The following is a 25764-nucleotide window of genomic DNA, read 5'->3' as shown; positions in this document are numbered from 1 at the left end:
TCCAAATGATAACTATAATGAGTAGGAAGAACACGACATGACCAAAAGTATGTGGACACCTGCTCGTCGAACATCTCATTCCAAAATCATGGGCATTAATATGGAGTTGGTCCCCACTTTGCTGTTGTAACAGCCTCCACTCTTCTGGGAAGGCTTTCCACTAGATGTTGGAACATTGCTGCGGGGACTTGCTTCCATTCAGCCACAAGAGCATAAGTGAGGTCAGGCACTGATGTTGGCCGATTAGGCCTGGCTCGCAGTCAATGTTCCAATTCATCCCAAAGGTTATTGATGGGGTTGAGGTCAGGGCTCTGTGCAGGCCAGTCAAGTTCTTCCACAACGATCTCGACAAACCATTTCTGTATGAACCTAGCTTTGTGCATGGGGCATTGTCATGCTGAAACAGGAAAGGGCCTTCCCCAAACTGTTGCCACAAAGTTGGAAGCACAGAATCGTCTAGAATGTCATTGTATGCTGTAGCTTCAAGATTTCCCTTCACTGGAACTAAGGGGCCCGAACCATGAAAAACAGCCCCAGACCATTATTCCTCCTCCACCAAACTTTACAGTTGGCACTATGCATTCGGGCAGGTAGCGTTCTCCTGGCATCCGCCAAACCCAGATTCTACCTTCGTACTGTCAGATGGTGAAGCGTGATTCAACACTCCAGAGAACGCGTTTCCACGGTTCCAGAGTCCAATGGCGGTGAGCTTTACACCACTCCAGGTGACGCTTGGCATTGTTCATTGTGATCTTAGGCTTGTGTGCAGCTGCTCGGCCATGGAAACCCATTTCATGACTTTCCAGACGAACAGTTCTTGTGCTGACGTTGCTTCCAGAGGCAGTTTGGAACTCGGTAGTGAGTGTTCCAACCGAAGACAAACAATTTTTACACGCACTCAGCGGTCCCTTTCTGTGAGCTTGTGTGGCCTACCACTTTGCGGTTGAGCCGTTGTTGCTCCTAGACATTTCCACTTTACAATAACAGCACTTACAGTTGACCGGGTGAGCTCTAGCAGGGCAGACATTTGACAAACTGACTTGTTGGGAAGGTGGCATCGTATGACGGTGCCACGTTGAAAGTCACTGAGCTCTTTAGTATGGGTCATTCTACTGCCAATGTTTGTCCATGGAGATTGCATGGCGGTGTGCTCGATTTTATACACCTGTCAGCAACGGGTGTGGCTGAAATAGCCGAATCCACTCATTTGAAAGGTTATCCACACACTTTTGGCCATGTAGTGTATGTTGAAGATTTAAAGTGGGGACTCTAGCTTCGCAAGCCACATTAACTACCTGAAATGAGCCATGTACAATTCCTCACATGGCAGCTCCTTGTCATTGTTGCTAGCTATTTGACCGTTCACGATCATGACACACTGCCTTCTTCCCCATCTATGGGCACACATCATGTTCGTGCCGTTGTCAGCCAACCTGTCTATATAATGAACAGGATGCCAGTTGGGACTGGGGGCTGTGTGTTTATATGAAGAGGAAGCTGTGGACGTGAGGACAGGAGCAGTGTGCTGTTCTCTGGACCTTCTTCCATGTTCCTCGACAGCGAGAGTTCCCCACAGCCTGCCAATGGAGCAGCTCCTCACTGCAACACACACAGGACGTAGGTTAGTATGGCTCACAGGCTGCCAATGGAGCAGCTCCCCACAGACCGTAGGTTAGTATGGCTCACAGGCTGCCAATGGAGCAGCTCCCCACAGACCGTAGGTTAGTATGGCTCACAGGCTGCCAATGGAGCAGCTCCCCACAGACCGTAGGTTAGTATGGCTCACAGGCTGCCAATGGAGCAGCTCCCCACAGACCGTAGGTTAGTATGGCTCACAGGCTGCCAATGGAGCCGCTCCCCACAGACCGTAGGTTAGTATGGCTCACAGGCTGCCAATGGAGCAGCTCCCCACAGACCTTAGGTTAGTATGGCTCACAGGCTGCCAATGGAGCAGCTCCCCACAGACCGTAGGTTAGTATGGCTCACAGGCTGCCAATGGAGCAGCTCCTCACAGACCGTAGGTTAGTATGGCTCACAGGCTGCCAATGGAGCAGCTCCCCACAGACCGTAGGTTAGTATGGCTCACAGGCTGCCAATGGAGCAGCTCCCCACAGACCTTAGGTTAGTATGGCTCACAGGCTGCCAATGGAGCAGCTCCCCACAGACCGTAGGTTAGTATGGCTCACAGGCTGCCAATGGAGCAGCTCCCCACAGACCGTAGGTTAGTATGGCTCACAGGCTGCCAATGGAGCAGCTCCCCACAGACCGTAGGTTAGTATGGCTCACAGGCTGCCAATGGAGCAGCTCCCCACAGACCGTAGGTTAGTATGGCTCACAGGCTGCCAATGGAGCCGCTCCCCACAGACCGTAGGTTAGTATGGCTCACAGGCTGCCAATGGAGCAGCTCCCCACAGACCGTAGGTTAGTATGGCTCACAGGCTGCCAATGGAGCAGCTCCCCACAGACCTTAGGTTAGTATGGCTCACAGGCTGCCAATGGAGCAGCTCCCCACAGACCTTAGGTTAGTATGGCTCACAGGCTGCCAATGGAGCAGCTCCCCACAGACCGTAGGTTAGTATGGCTCACAGGCTGCCTATGGAGCAGCTCCCCACAGACCTTAGGTTAGTATGGCTCACAGGCTGCCAATGGAGCAGCTCCCCACAGACCGTAGGTTAGTATGGCTCACAGGCTGCCAATGGAGCCGCTCCCCACAGACCGTAGGTTAGTATGGCTCACAGGCTGCCAATGGAGCAGCTCCCCACAGACCGTAGGTTAGTATGGCTCACAGGCTGCCAATGGAGCAGCTCCCCACAGACCGTAGGTTAGTATGGCTCACAGGCTGCCAATGGAGCAGCTCCCCACAGACCGTAGGTTAGTATGGCTCACAGGCTGCCAATGGAGCAGCTCCCCACAGACCGTAGGTTAGTATGGCTCACAGGCTGCCAATGGAGCCGCTCCCCACAGACCGTAGGTTAGTATGGCTCACAGGCTGCCAATGGAGCAGCTCCCCACAGACCGTAGGTTAGTATGGCTCACAGGCTGCCAATGGAGCAGCTCCCCACAGACCTTAGGTTAGTATGGCTCACAGGCTGCCAATGGAGCAGCTCCCCACAGACCTTAGGTTAGTATGGCTCACAGGCTGCCAATGGAGCAGCTCCCCACAGGACGTAGGTTAGTATGGCTCACAGGCTGCCAATGGAGCAGCTCCCCACAGACCTTAGGTTAGTATGGCTCACAGGCTGCCAATGGAGCAGCTCCCCACAGACCGTAGGTTAGTATGGCTCACAGGCTGCCAATGGAGCCGCTCCCCACAGACCGTAGGTTAGTATGGCTCACAGGCTGCCAATGGAGCAGCTCCCCACAGACCGTAGGTTAGTATGGCTCACAGGCTGCCAATGGAGCAGCTCCCCACAGACCGTAGGTTAGTATGGCTCACAGGCTGCCAATGGAGCCGCTCCCCACAGACCGTAGGTTAGTATGGCTCACAGGCTGCCAATGGAGCAGCTCCCCACAGACCGTAGGTTAGTATGGCTCACAGGCTGCCAATGGAGCAGCTCCCCACAGACCGTAGGTTAGTATGGCTCACAGGCTGCCAATGGAGCAGCTCCCCACAGACCGTAGGTTAGTATGGCTCACAGGCTGCCAATGGAGCAGCTCCCCACAGACCGTAGGTTAGTATGGCTCACAGGCTGCCAATGGAGCAGCTCCCCACAGACCGTAGGTTAGTATGGCTCACACACTTGTCCAATAAGAAACCCTTGTTTCCATTTTCCCGCAGCAAAACTTTTCTCGATACTCGGGTCAGTACTTCCCACAAAGCTAATAGTAATGGATTGGTGGAGGCAAACAGTGATACAGGAAGATACCTGGAAATACCACTGTTCTGAAAGGTCATTCTAACAGGTGAGGGAGGGGGACACAAAGAGAAGACTGTGATGATCACACAACTACCGTGCGTCCGTGTGTGAAACCTTTCTCGCGCGAACATGTTTAAAAAAAAACAGGAAAGGGCCTTCCCCAAACTGTTGCCACAAAGTTGGAAGCACAGAATCGTCTAGAATGTCATTGTATGCTGTAGCTTCAAGATTTCCCTTCACTGGAACTAAGGGGCCCGAACCATGAAAAACAGCCCCAGACCATTATTCCTCCTCCACCAAACTTTACAGTTGGCACTATGCATTCGGGCAGGTAGCGTTCTCCTGGCATCCGCCAAACCCAGATTCTACCTTCGTACTGTCAGATGGTGAAGCGTGATTCAACACTCCAGAGAACGCGTTTCCACGGTTCCAGAGTCCAATGGCGGTGAGCTTTACACCACTCCAGGTGACGCTTGGCATTGTTCATTGTGATCTTAGGCTTGTGTGCAGCTGCTCGGCCATGGAAACCCATTTCATGACTTTCCAGACGAACAGTTCTTGTGCTGACGTTGCTTCCAGAGGCAGTTTGGAACTCGGTAGTGAGTGTTCCAACCGAAGACAAACAATTTTTACACGCACTCAGCGGTCCCTTTCTGTGAGCTTGTGTGGCCTACCACTTTGCGGTTGAGCCGTTGTTGCTCCTAGACATTTCCACTTTACAATAACAGCACTTACAGTTGACCGGGTGAGCTCTAGCAGGGCAGACATTTGACAAACTGACTTGTTGGGAAGGTGGCATCATATGACGGTGCCACGTTGAAAGTCACTGAGCTCTTTAGTATGGGTCATTCTACTGCCAATGTTTGTCCATGGAGATTGCATGGCGGTGTGCTCGATTTTATACACCTGTCAGCAACGGGTGTGGCTGAAATAGCCGAATCCACTCATTTGAAAGGTTATCCACACACTTTTGGCCATGTAGTGTATGTTGAAGATTTAAAGTGGGGACTCTAGCTTCGCAAGCCACATTAACTACCTGAAATGAGCCATGTACAATTCCTCACATGGCAGCTCCTTGTCATTGTTGCTAGCTATTTGACCGTTCACGATCATGACACACTGCCTTCTTCCCCATCTATGGGCACACATCATGTTCGTGCCGTTGTCAGCCAACCTGTCTATATAATGAACAGGATGCCAGTTGGGACTGGGGGCTGTGTGTTTATATGAAGAGGAAGCTGTGGACGTGAGGACAGGAGCAGTGTGCTGTTCTCTGGACCTTCTTCCATGTTCCTCGACAGCGAGAGTTCCCCACAGCCTGCCAATGGAGCAGCTCCTCACTGCAACACACACAGGACGCAGGTTAGTATGGCTCACAGGCTGCCAATGGAGCAGCTCCCCACAGACCGTAGGTTAGTATGGCTCACAGGCTGCCAATGGAGCAGCTCCCCACAGACCGTAGGTTAGTATGGCTCACAGGCTGCCAATGGAGCAGCTCCCCACAGACCGTAGGTTAGTATGGCTCACAGGCTGCCAATGGAGCAGCTCCCCACAGACCGTAGGTTAGTATGGCTCACAGGCTGCCAATGGAGCCGCTCCCCACAGACCGTAGGTTAGTATGGCTCACAGGCTGCCAATGGAGCAGCTCCCCACAGACCTTAGGTTAGTATGGCTCACAGGCTGCCAATGGAGCAGCTCCCCACAGACCGTAGGTTAGTATGGCTCACAGGCTGCCAATGGAGCAGCTCCTCACAGACCGTAGGTTAGTATGGCTCACAGGCTGCCAATGGAGCAGCTCCCCACAGACCGTAGGTTAGTATGGCTCACAGGCTGCCAATGGAGCAGCTCCCCACAGACCTTAGGTTAGTATGGCTCACAGGCTGCCAATGGAGCAGCTCCCCACAGACCGTAGGTTAGTATGGCTCACAGGCTGCCAATGGAGCAGCTCCCCACAGACCGTAGGTTAGTATGGCTCACAGGCTGCCAATGGAGCAGCTCCCCACAGACCGTAGGTTAGTATGGCTCACAGGCTGCCAATGGAGCCGCTCCCCACAGACCGTAGGTTAGTATGGCTCACAGGCTGCCAATGGAGCAGCTCCCCACAGACCGTAGGTTAGTATGGCTCACAGGCTGCCAATGGAGCAGCTCCCCACAGACCGTAGGTTAGTATGGCTCACAGGCTGCCAATGGAGCAGCTCCCCACAGACCGTAGGTTAGTATGGCTCACAGGCTGCCAATGGAGCAGCTCCCCACAGACCGTAGGTTAGTATGGCTCACAGGCTGCCAATGGAGCCGCTCCCCACAGACCGTAGGTTAGTATGGCTCACAGGCTGCCAATGGAGCAGCTCCCCACAGACCGTAGGTTAGTATGGCTCACAGGCTGCCAATGGAGCAGCTCCCCACAGACCTTAGGTTAGTATGGCTCACAGGCTGCCAATGGAGCAGCTCCCCACAGACCTTAGGTTAGTATGGCTCACAGGCTGCCAATGGAGCAGCTCCCCACAGACCGTAGGTTAGTATGGCTCACAGGCTGCCAATGGAGCAGCTCCCCACAGACCGTAGGTTAGTATGGCTCACAGGCTGCCAATGGAGCAGCTCCCCACAGACCGTAGGTTAGTATGGCTCACAGGCTGCCAATGGAGCCGCTCCCCACAGACCGTAGGTTAGTATGGCTCACAGGCTGCCAATGGAGCAGCTCCCCACAGACCGTAGGTTAGTATGGCTCACAGGCTGCCAATGGAGCAGTTCCCCACAGACCGTAGGTTAGTATGGCTCACAGGCTGCCAATGGAGCCGCTCCCCACAGACCGTAGGTTAGTATGGCTCACAGGCTGCCAATGGAGCAGCTCCCCACAGACCGTAGGTTAGTATGGCTCACAGGCTGCCAATGGAGCAGCTCCCCACAGACCGTAGGTTAGTATGGCTCACAGGCTGCCAATGGAGCAGCTCCCCACAGACCGTAGGTTAGTATGGCTCACAGGCTGCCAATGGAGCAGCTCCCCACAGACCGTAGGTTAGTATGGCTCACAGGCTGCCAATGGAGCAGCTCCCCACAGACCGTAGGTTAGTATGGCTCACAGGCTGCCAATGGAGCAGCTCCCCACAGACCGTAGGTTAGTATGGCTCACAGGCTGCCAATGGAGCCGCTCCCCACAGACCGTAGGTTAGTATGGCTCACAGGCTGCCAATGGAGCAGCTCCCCACAGACCGTAGGTTAGTATGGCTCACAGGCTGCCAATGGAGCAGCTCCCCACAGACCTTAGGTTAGTATGGCTCACAGGCTGCCAATGGAGCAGCTCCCCACAGACCTTAGGTTAGTATGGCTCACAGGCTGCCAATGGAGCAGCTCCCCACAGACCGTAGGTTAGTATGGCTCACAGGCTGCCAATGGAGCAGCTCCCCACAGACCGTAGGTTAGTATGGCTCACAGGCTGCCAATGGAGCAGCTCCCCACAGACCGTAGGTTAGTATGGCTCACAGGCTGCCAATGGAGCCGCTCCCCACAGACCGTAGGTTAGTATGGCTCACAGGCTGCCAATGGAGCAGCTCCCCACAGACCGTAGGTTAGTATGGCTCACAGGCTGCCAATGGAGCAGTTCCCCACAGACCGTAGGTTAGTATGGCTCACAGGCTGCCAATGGAGCCGCTCCCCACAGACCGTAGGTTAGTATGGCTCACAGGCTGCCAATGGAGCAGCTCCCCACAGACCGTAGGTTAGTATGGCTCACAGGCTGCCAATGGAGCAGCTCCCCACAGACCGTAGGTTAGTATGGCTCACAGGCTGCCAATGGAGCAGCTCCCCACAGACCGTAGGTTAGTATGGCTCACAGGCTGCCAATGGAGCAGCTCCCCACAGACCGTAGGTTAGTATGGCTCACAGGCTGCCAATGGAGCAGCTCCCCACAGACCGTAGGTTAGTATGGCTCACACACTTGTCCAATAAGAAACCCTTGTTTCCATTTTCCCGCAGCAAAACTTTTCTCGATACTCGGGTCAGTACTTCCCACAAAGCTAATAGTAATGGATTGGTGGAGGCAAACAGTGATACAGGAAGATACCTGGAAATACCACTGTTCTGAAAGGTCATTCTAACAGGTGAGGGAGGGGGACACAAAGAGAAGACTGTGATGATCACACAACTACCGTGCGTCCGTGTGTGAAACCTTTCTCGCGCGAACATGTTTAAAAAAAATTTTTTTTTACAGAAATGTATCCTATACTCACAAATCTTCATCATTGCAAACTGTTTTCAATTCAGCTTGTACTCCTGTCCTGTTTCCACAAACTAAAAAAAAATACTGTAGCATCATTTTGAACTTGGATTTCTCATTTTCTCAATAATGTGCCTTTTCACAATAATAAATCAATTTACATCCTTTCCAGGGGCTTGGACATCAACGCTGCCTCACAATCTGCACTACATTGGGCCATTCTGGCTTGAACATTGCTTACTTTACTTTCTGTATAAGAACAAATGTCTTTAAAATGATCCCTCCCGTGACCCGTACCTGTCGGATTCTTGCCCGTCTCCCTGGCAGCTGCCGCTATGGTTACGCATGGCGGGTGGTCGGCACGCCACACACACCACGTAACCCTCCCGTAGATACTGCATCCAGTGGGCGTGTGGTCGCTTCTCCACCCTACAGTGAGGAGTCAGAGACTCCATCTTATACTCCATACAGAACCTGACAGAGGGGACGGAGGAAGGGGACATTTCACACTATAACTTCGTCCCAAATGGCACTAGATTTGACCAGGGCCCATAGGTAACAAGGTGCCATTTTGAGACGCAGACAAAGTTATTTCATTGAATAGTGATGGCTTGAATTAAAGGGGTGCCCGAGGCGAGGGGTGCTGGCCGGACCTTCACATAATAATTCAAGACCTCCCCCATAAGTGTTGACATACTGGTAGGTCTGCAGTAAATGGATATCAACTTTGATCTAGTGCACTATATATAGTCCCAAAGGATCAATGGGAATGTGTAATAGGAATTTTCCTAGGTTGGGTCATCAGTAGGAATGTGTCCCAAATGGCACCCTATTCCCTACGTAGTGCACTACTTGTGACCACACCTCATGGCCCTGGTCAAAAGTAGTGCACTATGTAGGGAATAGGGTGCTATTTGGGATGCGACCCTGGGTGTGTCTGTGGTTTCTGTGCGTTCAGAGCACCTTGGCCTTTTGTTATCCACATCCTTTGTACATGTGACGTTATTCATGTTTCATAGCTGCTAAATACTAGTGTTATATTTCAAAGGGTTTCGTTTAGGATCTTAAATCTGCCGCCCGGGGGGTGTATGTGTGTGTGTGTGTGTGTGTGTCAGCTTCATATCCAGGTGGGTAAACACTGTTGTTCCTGTATATGATGGGTACGAGGGCAAAAGCTTATGTTTCCACTCGGAAAAACGGTGGAAACCTTTTGAACTAAACAGTAGGCAGGTGGAATTAAAAAAATAGCATTATAAGACTTGATATAAGTGTTCATAACACTAAGTATCTAAGTATTCATGACACAGCATACCCAGGGTCCAGAGGGGTGATGTCATGCTGTCTTCTTCCTTTACCAAACAGATCCATGGTGGTGATGAAACCTGGACCTGGAGAGAGACCATGTCAACACCACAACTAGACCCTCACAGTCCCCATGTCAACCCCACAACTAGACCCTCACAGTCCCCATGTCATAACCACAGCTAGACCCTCACAGTCCCCATGTCATAACCACAACTAGACCCTCACAGTCCCCATGTCATCACCACAACTAGACCCTCACAGTCCCCATGTCAACACCACAACTAGACCCTCACAGTCCCCATGTCAACACCACAACTAGACCCTCACAGTCCCCATGTCAACCCCACAACTAGACCCTCACAGTCCCCATCTCAACACCACAACTAGACCCTCACAGTCCCCATGTCAACCCCACAACTAGACCCTCACAGTCCCCATGTCAACACCACAACTAGACCCTCACAGTCCCCATGTCATAACCACAGCTAGACCCTCACAGTCCCCATGTCATAACCACAACTAGACCCTCACAGTCCCCATGTCATCACCACAACTAGACCCTCACAGTCCCCATGTCAACACCACAACTAGACCCTCACAGTCCCCATGTCAACACCACAACTAGACCCTCACAGTCCCCATGTCATAACCACAACTAGGCCATCACAGTCCCCATGACATAACCACAAGTAGGCCCTCACAGTCCCCATGTCAACACCACAACTAGACCCTCACAGTCCCCATGTCAACACCACAACTAGACCCTCACAGTCCCCATGTCAACACCACAACTAGACCCTCACAGTCCCCATGTCATAACCACAACTAGGCCCTCACAGTCCCCATGTCAACACCACAACTAGGCCATCACAGTCCCCATGTCATAACCACAACTAGACCCTCACAGTCCCCATGTCAACACCACAACTAGACCCTCACAGTCCCCATGTCATAACCACAACTAGACCCTCACAGTCCCCATGTCAACACCATGCAACTGGACCTGGAGAGAGACCAATACACTCTCCATGTTAAAACCACAATGAGAGGTCAACAAGAGTGTGTATAGATATACAGTGCATAGATATAGATATATATTTAGAGATATGATAGGAGTGTCTGTCATAATACAATAGAGATAATAGATCTAGCTGGTCTGTCATAAAATAGTAGAGACAGTAGATCTAGATGGTATGTCGAAATATAATAGAGACAATATATATTGCTATTCTGTCATAAATTAATAAATCCAGTAGATGTAGCTGGTCTGACATAATATAATAGAGACAGTAGATCTAGCAGGTCTATAATATTATATTAGAGACTGTAGATGTAGCTGGTCTGTCAAAATATAGTAGAGGCAGTAGATCTAGCTGGTCTGGCATAATATAATTGAGACAGTAGATATACTGTATATATATTTAGAGATATTATAGGAGTGTGTATAGATATATTTAGATATATGATAGGAGTATGTATTTATATATGTAGGGATATGATAGGAGTATGTATGTATATATTTAGAGATATGATAAGAGTGTGTATAGATATATTTAGAGATATGATAGGAGTGTCTAGAGATATATTTAGAGATATGATAGGAGTGTCTAGAGATATATTTAGAGATATGATAGGATTGTGTATTTATATATGTAGAGATATGATAGGAGTATGTAGAGATATATGTAGAGATATGATAGGAGTATGTATTTATATATGTAGGGATATGATAGGAGTATGTATTTATATATGTAGGGATATGATAGGAGTATGTATTTATATATGTAGGGATATGATAGGAGTATGTATTTATATATGTAGGGATATGATAGGTTGGTGTATAGATATATGTAGAGATATGATAGGAGTATGTATTTATATATGTAGGGATATGATAGGTTGGTGTATAGATATATTTAGAGATGTGATAGGAGTGTCTAAATATATATTTAGAGATATGATAGGAGTGTATTTAAATATATTTAGAGATTTGATAGGAGTGTGTACAGGGTTGGTGTTAGGGACTCAGTGACCACTGTTGTAGGCCCTATTGTGTGTGTGTGTACCAGCCTGCATGTGTTCTTATATGTGTCTCCCTGTGTGTGTGTGTGTGTGTGTGTGTGTGTGTGTGTGTGTGTGTGTGTGTGTGTGTGTGTGTGTGTGTGTGTGTGTGTGTGTGTGTGTGTGTGTGTGTGTGTGTGTGTGTGTGTGTGTGTGTGTGTGTGTGCCGTGCGTGCGTGCGTGCGTGCGTGCGTGCGTGCGTGCGTGCGTGCGTGCGTGCGTGCGTGCGTGCGTGCGTGCGTGCGTGCGTGCGTGCGTGCGTGCGTGTCAGGTATCAGGTACACTCAGCTTGTCTGACTCGACTCCTACAGTACATGCTGTTTGTAAATGTATAACGACTATGTCCCAAATGGAACCCTAATAAGTGCACTACTTTTGACCGGGACCCATAGGGACATGGTCAAAAGTAGTGCACAACATAGGGAATATGGTGCCATTTGGGATGCAAATACTCTCTGGCCAAGGACAGTACATTAACTATTAGAGGACAGAGGTGAAGAGTAAATGGTAAGTGGGATTAGAGTTAACGTCTGTAGTGTCCGAACGGTTTGATCTACAGAAAGGGGAGGGGAGATTCTCACAAACACATTGGTGTTCTCCGTTTTGCTCTACGACCCCTACAAGAGTCACGGGACCCGTCTGTTTGCTCTACAACCCCTACAAGAGTCCCGGGACCCGTCTGTTTGCTCTACGACCCCTACAAGAGTCCCGGGACCCGTCTGTTTGCTCTACGACCCCTACAAGAGTCCCAGGACCCGTCTGTTTGCTCTACGACCCCTACAAGAGTCACGGGACCCGTCTGTTTGCTCTACGACCCCTACAAGAGTCCCGGGACCTGTCTGTTTGCTCTAAGACCCCTACAAGAGTCACGGGACCCGTCTGTTTGCTCTACAACCCCTACAAGAGTCCCGGGACCCGTCTGTTTGCTCTACGACCCCTACAAGAGTCCCGGGACCCGTCTGTTTGCTCTACGACCCCTACAAGAGTCACGGGACCCGTCTGTTTGCTCTACGACCCCTACAAGAGTCCCAGGACCCGTCTGTTTGCTCTACGACCCCTACAAGAGTCACGGGACCCGTCTGTTTGCTCTACGACCCCTACAAGAGTCACAGGACCCGTCTGAAGTTAACTGGTACCCGTATAAAAATGTTAATGGAAGTATAAAGATAGTTTTGTGCCTTACCCCAAAAAAGGGCTTAAATATGTGCAAAAGAAAAAGTATAATATATACACGTACTCATTCAAGGGTTTTTCTTAATTTTTTACTATTTTCTACATTGTAGAATAATAATGAAGACATGAAAACTATGAAATAACACATATGGGATCATGGAGTAACCAAAAAAGTGTTAAACAAATAAAAACATGTTTAATAATTTAGAATCTTCAAAGTAGCCAAACTTTGCCTTCATGACAGCTTTGCACACTCTTGGCATTCTCTCAACCACCTTCACCTGGAATGTTTTTCTAACAGTCTTGAAGGAGTTCCCACATATGCTGAACACTTGTTGGCTGCTTTTCCTTCCCTCTGCGGTCCAACTCAACCCAAACCATCTCAATTGGGTTGAGGTCGGGTGATTGTGGAGGCCAGGTCATCTGATGCAGCACCCCATCACTCTCCTTGGTCAAATAGCCCTTACACAGTCTTGAGGTGTGTTGGGTCATTGTAATGTTGAAAAACAAATGATAGTCCCACTAAGCACAAAACGGATGGGATGGCGTATCGGTGCAGAATGCTGTGGTAGCCATGCTGGTTAAGTGTGCCTTGAATTCTAAATAAATCACTGACAGTGTCACCAGCAAAGCACCCCCACCCCATCACACCTCCTCCTCCATGCTTCACGGTGGGAACCACACATACAGAGATCATCCGTTCACCTAAGATGGTTGAAACCAAAATTCTCACATTTGGACTCATCAGACTAAAGTACACATTTCCACCAGTCTAATGAAAATTGCTTGTGTTTCTTGGCCCAAGCAAGTCTCTTCTTATTATTGGTGTCCTTTAGTAGTGGTTTCTTAGTAGCAATTCGACCATGAAGGCCTGATTCATGCAGTCTCCCCTGAACAGTTGATGTTGAGATGTGTCTGTTACTTGAACTCTGTGAAGCATTTATTTGGGCTGCAATTTCTGAGGCTGGTAAGACCCAGGTAACTCTGGGTCTTCCTTTCCTGTGGCGGTCCTCATGAGAACCAGTTTCATCATAGCGCTCGATGGTTTTTGCGACTGCACTTAAAGAAACTTTCAAAGTTCTTGAAATGTTCCGTATTGACTGACCTTCATGTCTTAAAGTAATGATGGACTGTCATTTCTCTTTGCTTATTTGAGCTGTTCTTGCCATAATATGGACTTGGTCTTTTACCAAATAGGGCTATCTTTTGTATACCATCCCTACCTTGTCACAACACAACTGATTGGCTCAAACACATTAAGAAGGAAAGAAATTCTACAAATGTACTTTTGACAAGGCACACTTGTTAATTGAAATGTATTCCAGGTGACTACCTCATGAAGCTGGTTGAGAGAATGCCAAGAGTGTGCAACGCTGTCATCAAGGCAAAGGGTGGCTACTTTGAAGTATCTCAAATATAAAATAGAATTTTATTTGTTTAACACTTTTTTGGGTTACTACATGATTCCATATGTGTTATTTCATAGTTTTGATGTCTTCACTATTATTCTACAATGTGGAAAATAGTAAAAATAAAGAAAAACCCTTGAATGAGTAGTTATGTCCAAACTTTTGACTGGTACTGTATATATAAATACTGCATATATAAATACTGTATATATAAATACTGTATATACAGTGGGGAGAACAAGTATTTGATACACTGCCGATTTTGCAGGTTTTCCTACTTACAAAGCATGTAGAGGTCTGTCATTTTTATCATAGGTACACTTCAACTGTGAGAGACGGAATCTAAAACAAAAATCCAGAAAATCACATTGTATGATTTTTAAGTAATTAATTTGCATTTTATTGCATGCCATAAGTATTTGATCACCTACCAACCAGTAAGAATTCCGGCTCTCACAGACCTGTTAGTTTTTCTTTAAGAAGCCCTCCTGTTCTCCACTCATTACCTGTATTAACTGCACCTGTTTGAACTCGTTACCTGTATAAAAGACACCTGTCCACACACTCAATCAAACAGACTCCAACCTCTCCACAATGGCCAAGACCAGAGAGCTGTGTAAGGACATCAGGGATAAATTGTAGACCTGTACAAGGCTGGGATGGGCTACAGGACAATAGCCAAGCAGCTTGGTGAGAAGGCAACAACTGTTGGCACAATTATTAGAAAATGGAAGAAGTTCAAGATGACGGTCAATCACCCTCGGTCTGGGGCTCCATGCAAGATCTCACCTCGTGGGGCATCAATGATCATGAGGAATGTGAGGGATCAGCCCAGAACTACACGGCAGGACCTGGTCAATGACCTGAAGAGAGCTGGGACCACAGTCTCAAAGAAAACCATTAGTAACACACTACGCCGTCATGGATTAAAATCCTGCAGCGCACGCAAAGTCCCCCTGCTCAAGCCAGCGCATGTCCAGGCCCGTCTGAAGTTTGCCAATGACCATCTGGATGATCCAGAGGAGGAATGGGAGAAGGTCATGTGGTCTGATGAGACAAAAATAGAGCTTTTTGGTCTAAACTCCACTCGCCGTGTTTGGAGGAAGAAGAGGGATGAGTACAACCCCAAGAACACCATCCCAACCGTGAAGCATGGAGGTGGAAACATCATTCTTTGGGGATGCTTTTCTGCAAAGGGGACAGGACGACTGCACCGTATTGAGGAGAGGATGGATGGGGCCATGTATCGCGAGATCTTGACCAACAACCTCCTTCCCTCAGTAAGAGCATTGAAGATGGGTGGTGGCTGGGTCTTCCAGCATGACAACGACCCGAAACACACAGCCAGGGCAACTAAGGAGTGGCTCCGTAAGAAGCATCTCAAGGTCCTGGAGTGGCCTAGCCAGTCTCCAGACCTGAACCCAATAGAAAATCTTTGGAGGGAGCCGAAAGTCCGTATTGCCCAGCGACAGCCCCGAAACCTGAAGGATCTGGAGAAGGTCTGTATGGAGGAGTGGGCCAAAATCCCTGCTGCAGTGTGTGCAAACCTGGTCAAGAACTACAGGAAACGTATGATCTCTGTAATTGCAAACTAAGGTTTCTGTACCAAATATTAAGTTCTGCTTTTCTGATGTATCAAATACTTATGTCATGCAATAAAATGCCAATTAATTACTTAAAAATCATACAATGTGATTTTCTGGATTTTTGTTTTAGATTCCTTCTCTCACAGTTGAAGTGTACCTATGATAAAAATTACAGACCTCTACATGCTTTGTAAGTAGGAAAACCTGCAAAATTGTCAGTGTATCAAATACTTGTTCTCCCCACTGTATATGCAATTTCCTGAGCTTTCTTATCTCTCCTACATAAAGGACAGACACTTCAAAACCTTATATCTTATGATACATTTTTTTGCCATTTATGAATGTTTTATTCAATGCGTTCTCTGGGTTATAGTAGTAAAGGCCAAATTCAATATTTTATCAAATTTGTATATATATTTTTTTGTACCTAAAGGGGCCCTAAGGTTCTAAATCAGACTTAGATGTACAGTGGTTACATAGGGAATAGGGTGCCATTTGGGACACAATGACAACAATTACTACTGTCCTGACCCCATCCCCTCCTTACCTGTCCTGACCCCATCCATCCTCCTTACCTGTCCTGACCCCATCCATCCTCCTCACCTGTCCTGACCCCATCCATCCTCCTCACCTGTCCTGACCCCATCCATCCTCCTTACCTGTCCTGACCCCATCCATCCTCCTCACCTGTCCTGACCCCATCCATCCTCCTTACCTGTCCTGACCCCATCCATCCTCCTTACCTGTCCTGACCCCATCCATCCTCCTTACCTGTCCTGACCCCATCCATCCTCCTTACCTGTCCTGACCCCATCCATCCTCCTTACCTGTCCTGACCCCATCCATCCTCCTTACCTGTCCTGACCCCACCCATCCTCCTGACCTGTCCTGATCCCATACGTCCTTACCTGGGCACTCGGTGGGGTAGTCATAGCAACAGTCTTTGGTCCTGAGGCAGCCCTCGTCGCAGTAGCAGGCTCTGTATACCCGGTCCATCCTCCAGTCTGCCGTTACACAGGTGATGTCAGAACCCCCGCAGCACTTCCCAGCACACCCCCCTTCCACCAAGATGTGGTACATTCCCAGCACACCCCCCTTCCACCAAGATGTGGTACATTCCCAGCACACCCCCCTTCCACCAAGATGTGGTACATTCCCAGCACACCCCCCTTCCACCAAGATGTGGTACACTCCCAGCACACCCCCCCCTTCCACCAAGATGTGGTACATTCCCAGCACACCCCCCTTCCACCAAGATGTGGTACATTCCCAGCACACCCCCCTTCCACCAAGATGTGGTACATTCCCAGCACACCCCCCTTACACCAAGATGTGGTACATTCCCAGCACACCCCCCCTTCCACCAAGATGTGGTACATTCCCAGCACACCCCCCTTCCACCAAGATGTGGTACATTCCCAGCACACCCCCCCTTCCACCAAGATGTGGTACATTCCCAGCACACCCCCCCTTCCACCAAGATGTGGTACGTTCCCAGCACACCCCCCCTTCCACCAAGATGTGGTACGTTCCCAGCACGACAGCGGCCACCAGCAACAACACATAAGCCACCGACGATGCCATCGTCAGCACAGAAATACGGGGGGATTCCCCAAGAGGTCAATATCGTCTCGACAAAATTAGGATGTGTGCGTGTCGTCTCCTCGGTGTGTGTGCATCCTTTCCACAGTGTGTGTGTGTGTGTGTTCGTCTACTAGTGTGTTTTCCCTCTCAGATCGCAGCTCTCCCACGCTGTCAATGTGAAAAGGACATGGAGGGCACGACACACAAGCTCTCAGTCCTCACCAGACCAGTGAAACCCAGTCCAGCCCGAACCAAGCCCAGTCCGAATCAGTTCAGCCAAGCCCACTCCAGTCCAGCATGAACCAAGCCCAGTCTTGTTCAGTTCATCCAAGCCCACTCCAGCCCCAGCATGAACCAAGCCCAGTCCAAATCAGTTCATCCAAGCCCACTCCAGCCCCAGCATGAACCAAGCCCAGTCTCAGTTCAGTTTAGTCCTGACTGAAAATTGTGACCTGAAATTCATGCGTCCACAACGCTTCTGTCTACTAGCAGCAGGTTGAGCTCCAAGCACACAGCTCACAGTAATACACACACAGCTCACAGTAATACACACACACAGCTCACAGTAATACACACACAGCTCACAGTAATACACACACACAGCTCACAGTAATACACACACACAGCTCACAGCAATACACACACACAGCTCACAGCAATACACACACAGCTCACAGTAATACACACACAGCTCACAGTAATACACACACAGCTCACAGTAATACACACACACAGCTCACAGTAATACACACACACAGCTCACAGCAATACACACACACAGCTCACAGTAATACACACACACAGCTCACAGTAATACACACACACAGCTCACAGTAATACACACACACAACTCACAGTAATACACACACAGCTCACAGTAATACACACACACAGCTCACAGTAATACACACACACACAGCTCACAGTAATACACACACACAGCTCACAGTAATACACACACACAGCTCACAGTAATACACACACACACACAGTAATACACACACACAGTAATACACACAAACACAGCTCACAGTAATACACACACACAGCTCACAGTAATACACACACACAGCTCACAGTAATACACACACACAGCTCACAGTAATACACACACACAGCTCACAGTAATACACACACACAGCTCACAGTAATACACACACACAGCTCACAGTAATACACACACAGCTCACAGTAATACACACACACAGCTCACAGTAATACACACACACAGCTCACAGTAATACACACAGACACACACAGTAATACACACACACAGTAATACACACACACACAGCTCACAGTAATACACACACACAGCTCACAGTAATACACACACACAGCTCACAGTAATACACACACACAGCTCACAGTAATACACACACAGCTCACAGTAATACACACACACAGCTCACAGTAACACACACACACAGCTCACAGTAATACACACACACAGCTCACAGTAATACACACACACACAGCTCACAGTAATACACACACACACAGCTCACAGTAATACACACACACACAGCTCACAGTAATACACACACACAGCTCACAGTAATACAGACACACACAGCTCACAGTAATACACACACACACAGCTCACAGTAATACACACACACACAGCTCACAGTAATACACACACACACAGCTCACAGTAATACACACACACACAGCTCACAGTAATACACACACACAGCTCACAGTAATACACACACACACAGCTCACAGTAATACACACACACACAGCTCACAGTAATACACACACACAGCTCACAGTAATACACACACACAGCTCACAGTAATACACACACACAGCTCACAGTAATACACACACACACAGCTCACAGTAATACACACACACAGCTCACAGTAATACACACACACAGCTCACAGTAATACACACACACAGCTCACAGTAATACACACACAGCTCACAGTAATACACACACACAGCTCACAGTAATACACACACACAGCTCACAGTAATACACACACACAGCTCACAGTAATACACACACACACACACAGTAATACACACACACACAGCTCACAGTAATACACACACACAGCTCACAGTAATACACACACACAGCTCACAGTAATACACACACACAGCTCACAGTAATACACACACACACAGCTCACAGTAATACACACACACACAGCTCACAGTAAGACACACACACACAGCTTACAGTAATACACACACACACACACAGCTCACAGTAATACACACACACACAGCTCACAGTAATACACACGCTCACAGTAATACAGACACACAGCTCACAGTAATACACACACACACAGCTCACAGTAATACACACACACACAGCTCACAGTAATACACACACACACAGCTCACAGTAATACACACACACACAGCTCACAGTAATACACACACACAGCTCACAGTAATACACACACACAGCTCACAGTAATACACACACACACAACTCACAGTAATACACACACACAGGTCACAGTAATACACACACACAGCTCACAGTAATACACACACACACAGCTCACAGTAATACACACACACAGCTCACAGTAATACACACACACAGCTCACAGTAATACACACACACACAGCTCACAGTAATACACACACACAGCTCACAGTAATACACACACACAGCTCACAGTAATACACACACACAGCTCACAGTAATACACACACACAGCTCACAGTAATACACACACACACAGCTCACAGTAATACACACACACAGCTCACAGTAATACACACACACAGCTCACAGTAATACACACACACAGCTCACAGTAATACACACACACAGCTCACGGTAATACACACACACAGCTCACAGTAATACACACACACAGCTCACAGTAATACACACACACAGCTCACAGTAATACACACACACAGCTCACAGTAATACACACACAGCTCACAGTAATACACACACACAGCTCACAGTAATACACACACACAGATCACGGTCGACTCTGACTGCTCCAAACACACAGCTCACACATAGATCAGTCACTCACAGCTCCGGATTGTCTGGTGTCTGTTTCTGCCCCGACCGCTCAAAGACTCACCACAGAACTCCAGAGAACTTGCTTTTCTCTCTGCATCATCCACTGAGTCCCTCCCTCTCTCCGTCCCTCCCTCTGTCTCTCTTTCTATTTCACTCTCTCTTTTGCTTACTTGCTTTTCTCTTCTCTCTGTCTTACTTTCACACTCTTTGTTCTCTATTTTCTCTCTCTCTCTCTCTCTCTCTCCTCCTCCTCCTCTCTATAATTTAAACATTCATAGTGTAGGTTGGAAAAAGTATATGAACCCCTAGACTAATGACTTCTCCAAAAGCTAATTGGAGTCATGAGTCAACTAACCTGGAGTCCAATCAATGAGACGAGATTGCAGATGTTGGTAAGCGTTGCCCTGCAATATAAAAAACACTCGCCAAATCTGAGTTTGCTATTCACATGAAGCATTGCCTGATGTGAACCATGCCTCGAACAAAAGAGATCTCAGAAGACCTAAGATTAAGAATTGTTGAATTGCATAAAGCTGGAAAGGGTTACAAAAGTATCTCTAAAAGCCTTGATGTTCATCAGTCCACGGTAAGACACATTGTCTATAAATGGAGAAAGTTCAGCACTGTTGCTACTCTCCCTAGGAGTGGCCGTCCTGCAAAGATGACTGCAAGAGCACAGCGCAGAATGCTCAATGAGGTTAAGAAGAATCCTATAGTGTCAGCTAAAGACTTACAGAAATCTCTGGAACATGCTAACATCTCTGTTGACGAGTCTACGATACCTAAAACACTAAACATGACAGAAGAAGCCACTGCTGTCCAAAAAAAACATTGCTGCACGTCTGAAGTTAGCAAAATAGCACCTGAATGTTCCACAGCGCTACTGGCAAAATATTCTGTGGACAAATGAAATTAAAATTGAGTTGTTTGGAAGGAAAACACAACACTATGTGTGGAGAACAAAAGGCACAGCACACCAACATCAAAACCTCATCCCAACTGTAAAGTATGGTGGAGGGAGCCTTTGCTGCCTCAGGGCCTGGACAGCTTGCTATCATTGACGGAAAAATGAATCCCCATGAATATCAAGACATTTTGCAGCAGAATGTTAGGCTATCTGTCCGCCAATTGAAGCTCAACAGAAGTTGGGTGATGCAACAGGACAATGACCCAAAACACAGAAGTAAATCAACAACAGAATGGCTTCAACATAAGAAAATACACCTTCTGGACTGGCCCAGTCAGAGTCCTGACCCTCAAACCGATTGAGATGCTGTGGCATGACCTCAAGAGAGCAGTTCACACCAGACATCCCAAGAATATTGCTGAACTGAAACAGTTTTGTAAAGAGGAATGGTCCAAAATTCCTCCTGACCGTTGTGCAGGTCTGATCCACAACTACAGAAAACGTTTGGTTGAGGTTATTGCTGCAAAAAGGAGAGTCAACCAGTTATTAAACCCAACGGTTCACATACTTTTTCCAACCTGCACTGTGAGTGTTTACACTGTGTGTTCAATAAAGACATGAAAACATATAATTGTTTGTGTGTTATTATTTTAAGCAGACTGTGTTAGTCTATTGTTGTGACTTAGATGAAGATCAAGTCAAATTGTATGACCAGTTTATTCAGATATCCAGTTAATTCCAAAAGGTTCACAAACTTTTTCTTGCCACTGTATATACCAGGCTGTATATTCTTCTGGATCATCCACATGCTCTCTAGCAAACTTCAGACGGGCCTGGACATGTACTGGCTTAAGCAGGGGGACACGTCTGTCACTGCAGGATTTGAGTCCCTGGCGGCGTAGTGTGTTACTGATGGTAGGCTTTGTTACTTTGGTTCCAGCTCTCTGCAGGTCATTCACTAGGTCCCCCCGTGTGGTTCTGGGATTTTTGCTCACCGTTCTTGTGATCATTTTGACCCCACGGGGTGAGATCTTGCGTGGAGCCCCAGATCGAGGGAGATTATCAGTGGTCTTGTATGTCTTCCATTTCCTAATAATTGCTCCCACAGTTGATTTCTTCAAACCAAGCTGCTTACCTATTGCAGATTCAGTCTTCCCAGCCTGGTGCAGGTCTACAATTTTGTTTCTGGTGTCCTTTGACAGCTCTTTGGTCTTGGCCATAGTGGAGTTTGGAGTGTGACTGTTTGAGGTTGTGGACAGGTGTCTTTTATACTGATAACAAGTTCAAACAGGTGCCATTAATACAGGTAACGAGTGGAAGACAGAGGAGCCTCTTAAAGAAGAAGTTACAGGTCTGTGAGAGCCAGAAATCTTGCTTGTTTGTAGGTGACCAAATACTTATTTTCCACCATAATTTGCAAATAAATTCATTAAAAATCCTACAATGTGATTTTCTGGATTTTTTTTTTCTCATTTTGTCTGTCATAGTTAAAGTGTACCTATGATGAAAATTACAGGCCTCTCTCATCTTTTTAAGTGGGAGAACTTGCACAATTTGTGGCTGACTAAATACTTTTTTGCCCCACTGTACAATGTCTTCGTGGTTTCTTTCATTTAAGATTTCGCAACCACAATCGTTTGTCTTCTTCAGCAGTTGGTTAGACGATGGACCTTTTTTAATGGTGTATGGTCAAAGCATTGTCGACTTCGCCATAGGTTACGTTTCGCCTGGTTGTAGTCGCAGTCTCGAACAGAGCAGGTGGTCCCCAAACTCCTTAGCAACATAACGTTGACAGTACTTTCGAGCGACACAACATTGTGATAACGTTATTAGCTTTAACCATACCGAAAAAATATATACATGTATCGCTAGCGTTAAGAAAAAAAGATCAAATGTAGTATTCAACTAGCGATTAAGTTAGCTAGCTAACTCCGGCAGAAAACATCTGCAAAAAGAAGTTTACTTCCTCTTTAAAAACAGAAGCTTTGCCCATAATGCACAACACATAAATACTCTGCATACAGTTCCATTACTGTATAAGTTGACAGTTGCTCTGGTCAGCTTCTTCATAAATGCTGATCTGACAGCCTTGGCTAATGCCTCTCTTTTTTTGTGAAAGGGGAAAAGGTTGCAAATAACCCTTTTTCATAAATATGCCCTCGTTTGGTATTAAATATTACATTTGCATCTGGTAAGATCTGCAAACAGACATTCATGGTTCTGTCCCATCATCAAACCTTATAAATTTGTCTTATCTTTCTCCGTCTGGATGTCTGGTGGGTAAACAATCTCCATAGCAACGCTGGTGATGTCGGCTACAATGCTGCAATAGAAGCCGACCTTTTCCAAAACAATGTTGTTTCTTGTATTTTTTGTCTCTAGTGTCTTTCAGGGAATGTTCTATTTTCATTGTACTTTGTCTTCTGTCCTTCTTTTGTCTTTCTATTGTGTTGTTAACTAGCTGTTTTTTAGTTAGCTAGCTAGCTTGTTTTAGGAGTGTCCCTAGCAACTGCTTAGGAACTAGTAAACAATCCATCTAGCTAAGCTAACTGCACAATTATTGTTTTTCACATTTATTGCTTGTTTTGTCTCCCATTCAGTCTTGCAGTTTTCTTTATTTTTTCAAACGTACTTCACTCTAATTACCATGTACATTTCAATATTTGAAGTAGCAAATTTATTTTCAGCAGCTGCTGCTCAATTTGGAACTCTCTCTCCCTTCCTCCACCACCCACATCTCTCTCTCTCTCCCCTTTCTCTCTCTCTCTCTCTCTCCCTTCCTCCACCACCCACATCTCTCTCTCTCTCTCTCTCTCTCTCTCTCTCCCTTCCTCCACCACCCACATCTCTCTCTCTCCCCCCCTCTCTCTCTCTCTCTCTCTCGCTCTCTCTCTCTCTCCCTTCCTCCACCACCCACATCTCTCTCTCTCCCCTCTCTCTCTCTCCCTCTCTCTCCCCCCTCTCCCCACTCTCACTCCCTTTCTCCCTTCTCTCTCTCTCTCTCTCTCAATGTGATTTCAATATAAGGGCGTTATTGTCATGGGAAACATGGTTACATTGCCAAAGCAAGTGAAATAAACTATATTAAAAAACTATCCTACGCTCCCCCTCCACCACCCCGTCTCTCCCTCTCTCTCCCCCCTCTCTCCACTCTCACTCCCTTTCTCCCTTCTCTCTCTCTCTCTCTCTCTCGCCCCTCCCTCCAACTTTTTTTCTCCCTATCTCCCTCCCCCCTCTCTCTCTCTCTCTCTCTCTCTCTCTCTCTCTCTCTCTCTCTCTCTCTCTCTCTCAGCCAGTGTGATGCCTGTCTTGCCCAGCCGGTCTTGGCTCCATACCCATCAGCCTCAAGAGCAGGGGCAGGAATGTGAGTGATTGGCTGAAGTCCAGGGATAAGCACCTAGGGGGCTACAGTGCAATACAGGATCTGGTCCCAAAAGGCACCCTCTTCCCTACATAGTGCACTACTTTAACCCGAGACCTAACCCGAGTCCTAACCCGAGTCCTAACTCTAAGCCTAACCCTAACACGAGGCCTAGCCCTAACCTTAGCTCGAGTCCTAACCCTAGCCTGAGTCCTAGCCTGAGTCCTAACTCTAACCCTAACCCTAACCCGATGCCTAACCGTACCTTAACCCTACCCTGAACACTAGGCCTAGCTCCTAGCTCCTAGCTCCTAAGCCCTAGCCCTAACCTTCACCCTACCCTGAACACTAGGCCTAGCTCCTAGCTCCTAGGCCCTAGCCCTAACCTTCACCCTACCCTGAACACTAGGCCTAGCTCCTCGGCCCTAACCCTAACCCTACCCTGAACACTAGGCCTAGCTCCTAGCTCCTAGCTCCTAGGCCCTAGCCTTCACCCTAGCAGAGTTAAACAGTGAAGAGTTGAACTGTGAGTTCTACCAACCTAGCAGCAGTTAATTGTTCTGTCAGAAGGAACATACCGTCCTCCTTTCTTCCTCCCTCCTCTCTCCCTCTTCCTCCCTCCTCTTTCCCTCCCTCCTCCTTTCTTCCTCCCTCCTCTTTCCCTCCCTCCTCTCTCCCTCCCTCCCTCTTCCTCCCTCCTCTTTCCCTCCCTCCTCTCTTCCTCCTCCCTCCCTCTTCCTCCCTCCTCTTTCCCTCCCTCCTCTCTCCCTCTTCCTCCCTCCTCTCTCCCTCCCTCCCTCCTCTCTTCCTCCTCCCTCCCTCTTCCTCCCTCCTCTTTCCCTCCCTCCTCTCTCCCTCTTCCTCCCTCCTCTCTCCCTCCCTCCCTCCTCTCTCCCTCTTCCTCCCTCCTCTCTCCCTCCCTCCCTCCTCTCTCCCTCCCTCCCTCCTCTCTTCCTCCTCCCTCCCTCTTCCTCCCTCCTCTTTCCCTCCCTCTTCCTCCCTCCCTCTTCCTCCCTCCTCTCTCCCTCTTCCTCCCTCCTCTCTCTCTCCCTCCCTCCTCTCTCCCTCTTCCTCCCTCCTCTCTCCCTCTTCCTCCCTCCTCTCTTCCTCCTCCCTCCCTCTTCCTCCCTCCTCTTTCCCTCCCTCCTCTCTTCCTCCTCCCTCGGCGGCCAAATATTGACCCATACCGAGGATTAAATTCTACTAAACAGAAAGCGGACGGATGGTGTGTGTTTTTTCTATTGTGTGAAAAAGTGGGAGGGAATTTCTAAATGGCTACTTATGTAGTTCCATG

At 48.0% G+C, this 25764-nt stretch overlaps 1 protein-coding gene across 1 annotated transcript; it reads right to left on the bottom strand.

The window, feature by feature from the left end:
* Positions 1–4674: 4674 nt before the first annotated feature.
* On the bottom strand, positions 4675–16681 carry LOC139582306 (somatomedin-B and thrombospondin type-1 domain-containing protein-like). The gene is made up of 4 exons (XM_071412301.1): positions 16457–16681; positions 9380–9462; positions 8365–8541; positions 4675–5197 (listed from the first exon to the last, which is right to left on the bottom strand). Exons 1-4 carry the CDS (start codon positions 16679–16681, stop codon positions 5080–5082), a joined length of 603 nt encoding a protein of 200 aa, XP_071268402.1. The 3' UTR covers positions 4675–5079.
* Positions 16682–25764: the final 9083 nt, after the last annotated feature.

Source organism: Salvelinus alpinus, chromosome 8 (genome assembly GCF_045679555.1).
Source record: "Salvelinus alpinus chromosome 8, SLU_Salpinus.1, whole genome shotgun sequence".
In the NCBI taxonomy this organism is placed as follows: Eukaryota; Metazoa; Chordata; class Actinopteri; order Salmoniformes; family Salmonidae; genus Salvelinus; species Salvelinus alpinus.
Note: the sequence above shows the minus strand (reverse complement) of the source record. Positions and strands in the feature narration are given on the sequence as shown.

What these genes read in the sequence shown, in the direction of transcription:
- LOC139582306 (XM_071412301.1), bottom strand. Translation starts at nt 16,681, where the DNA reads ATGTACCACATCTTGGTGGAAGGGGGGTGTGCTGGGAAGTGCTGCGGG. An exon ending in GATGGGTGGGGTCAGGACAG is followed by an intron (nt 9,463 to 16,456) that starts GTAAGGAGGATG and finishes TGACATGGTCTC; the next exon opens with TCTCCAGGTCCAGGTTTCAT. An exon ending in ATCACCCCTCTGGACCCTGG is followed by an intron (nt 8,542 to 9,379) that starts GTATGCTGTGTC and finishes CCCCTCTGTCAG; the next exon opens with GTTCTGTATGGAGTATAAGA.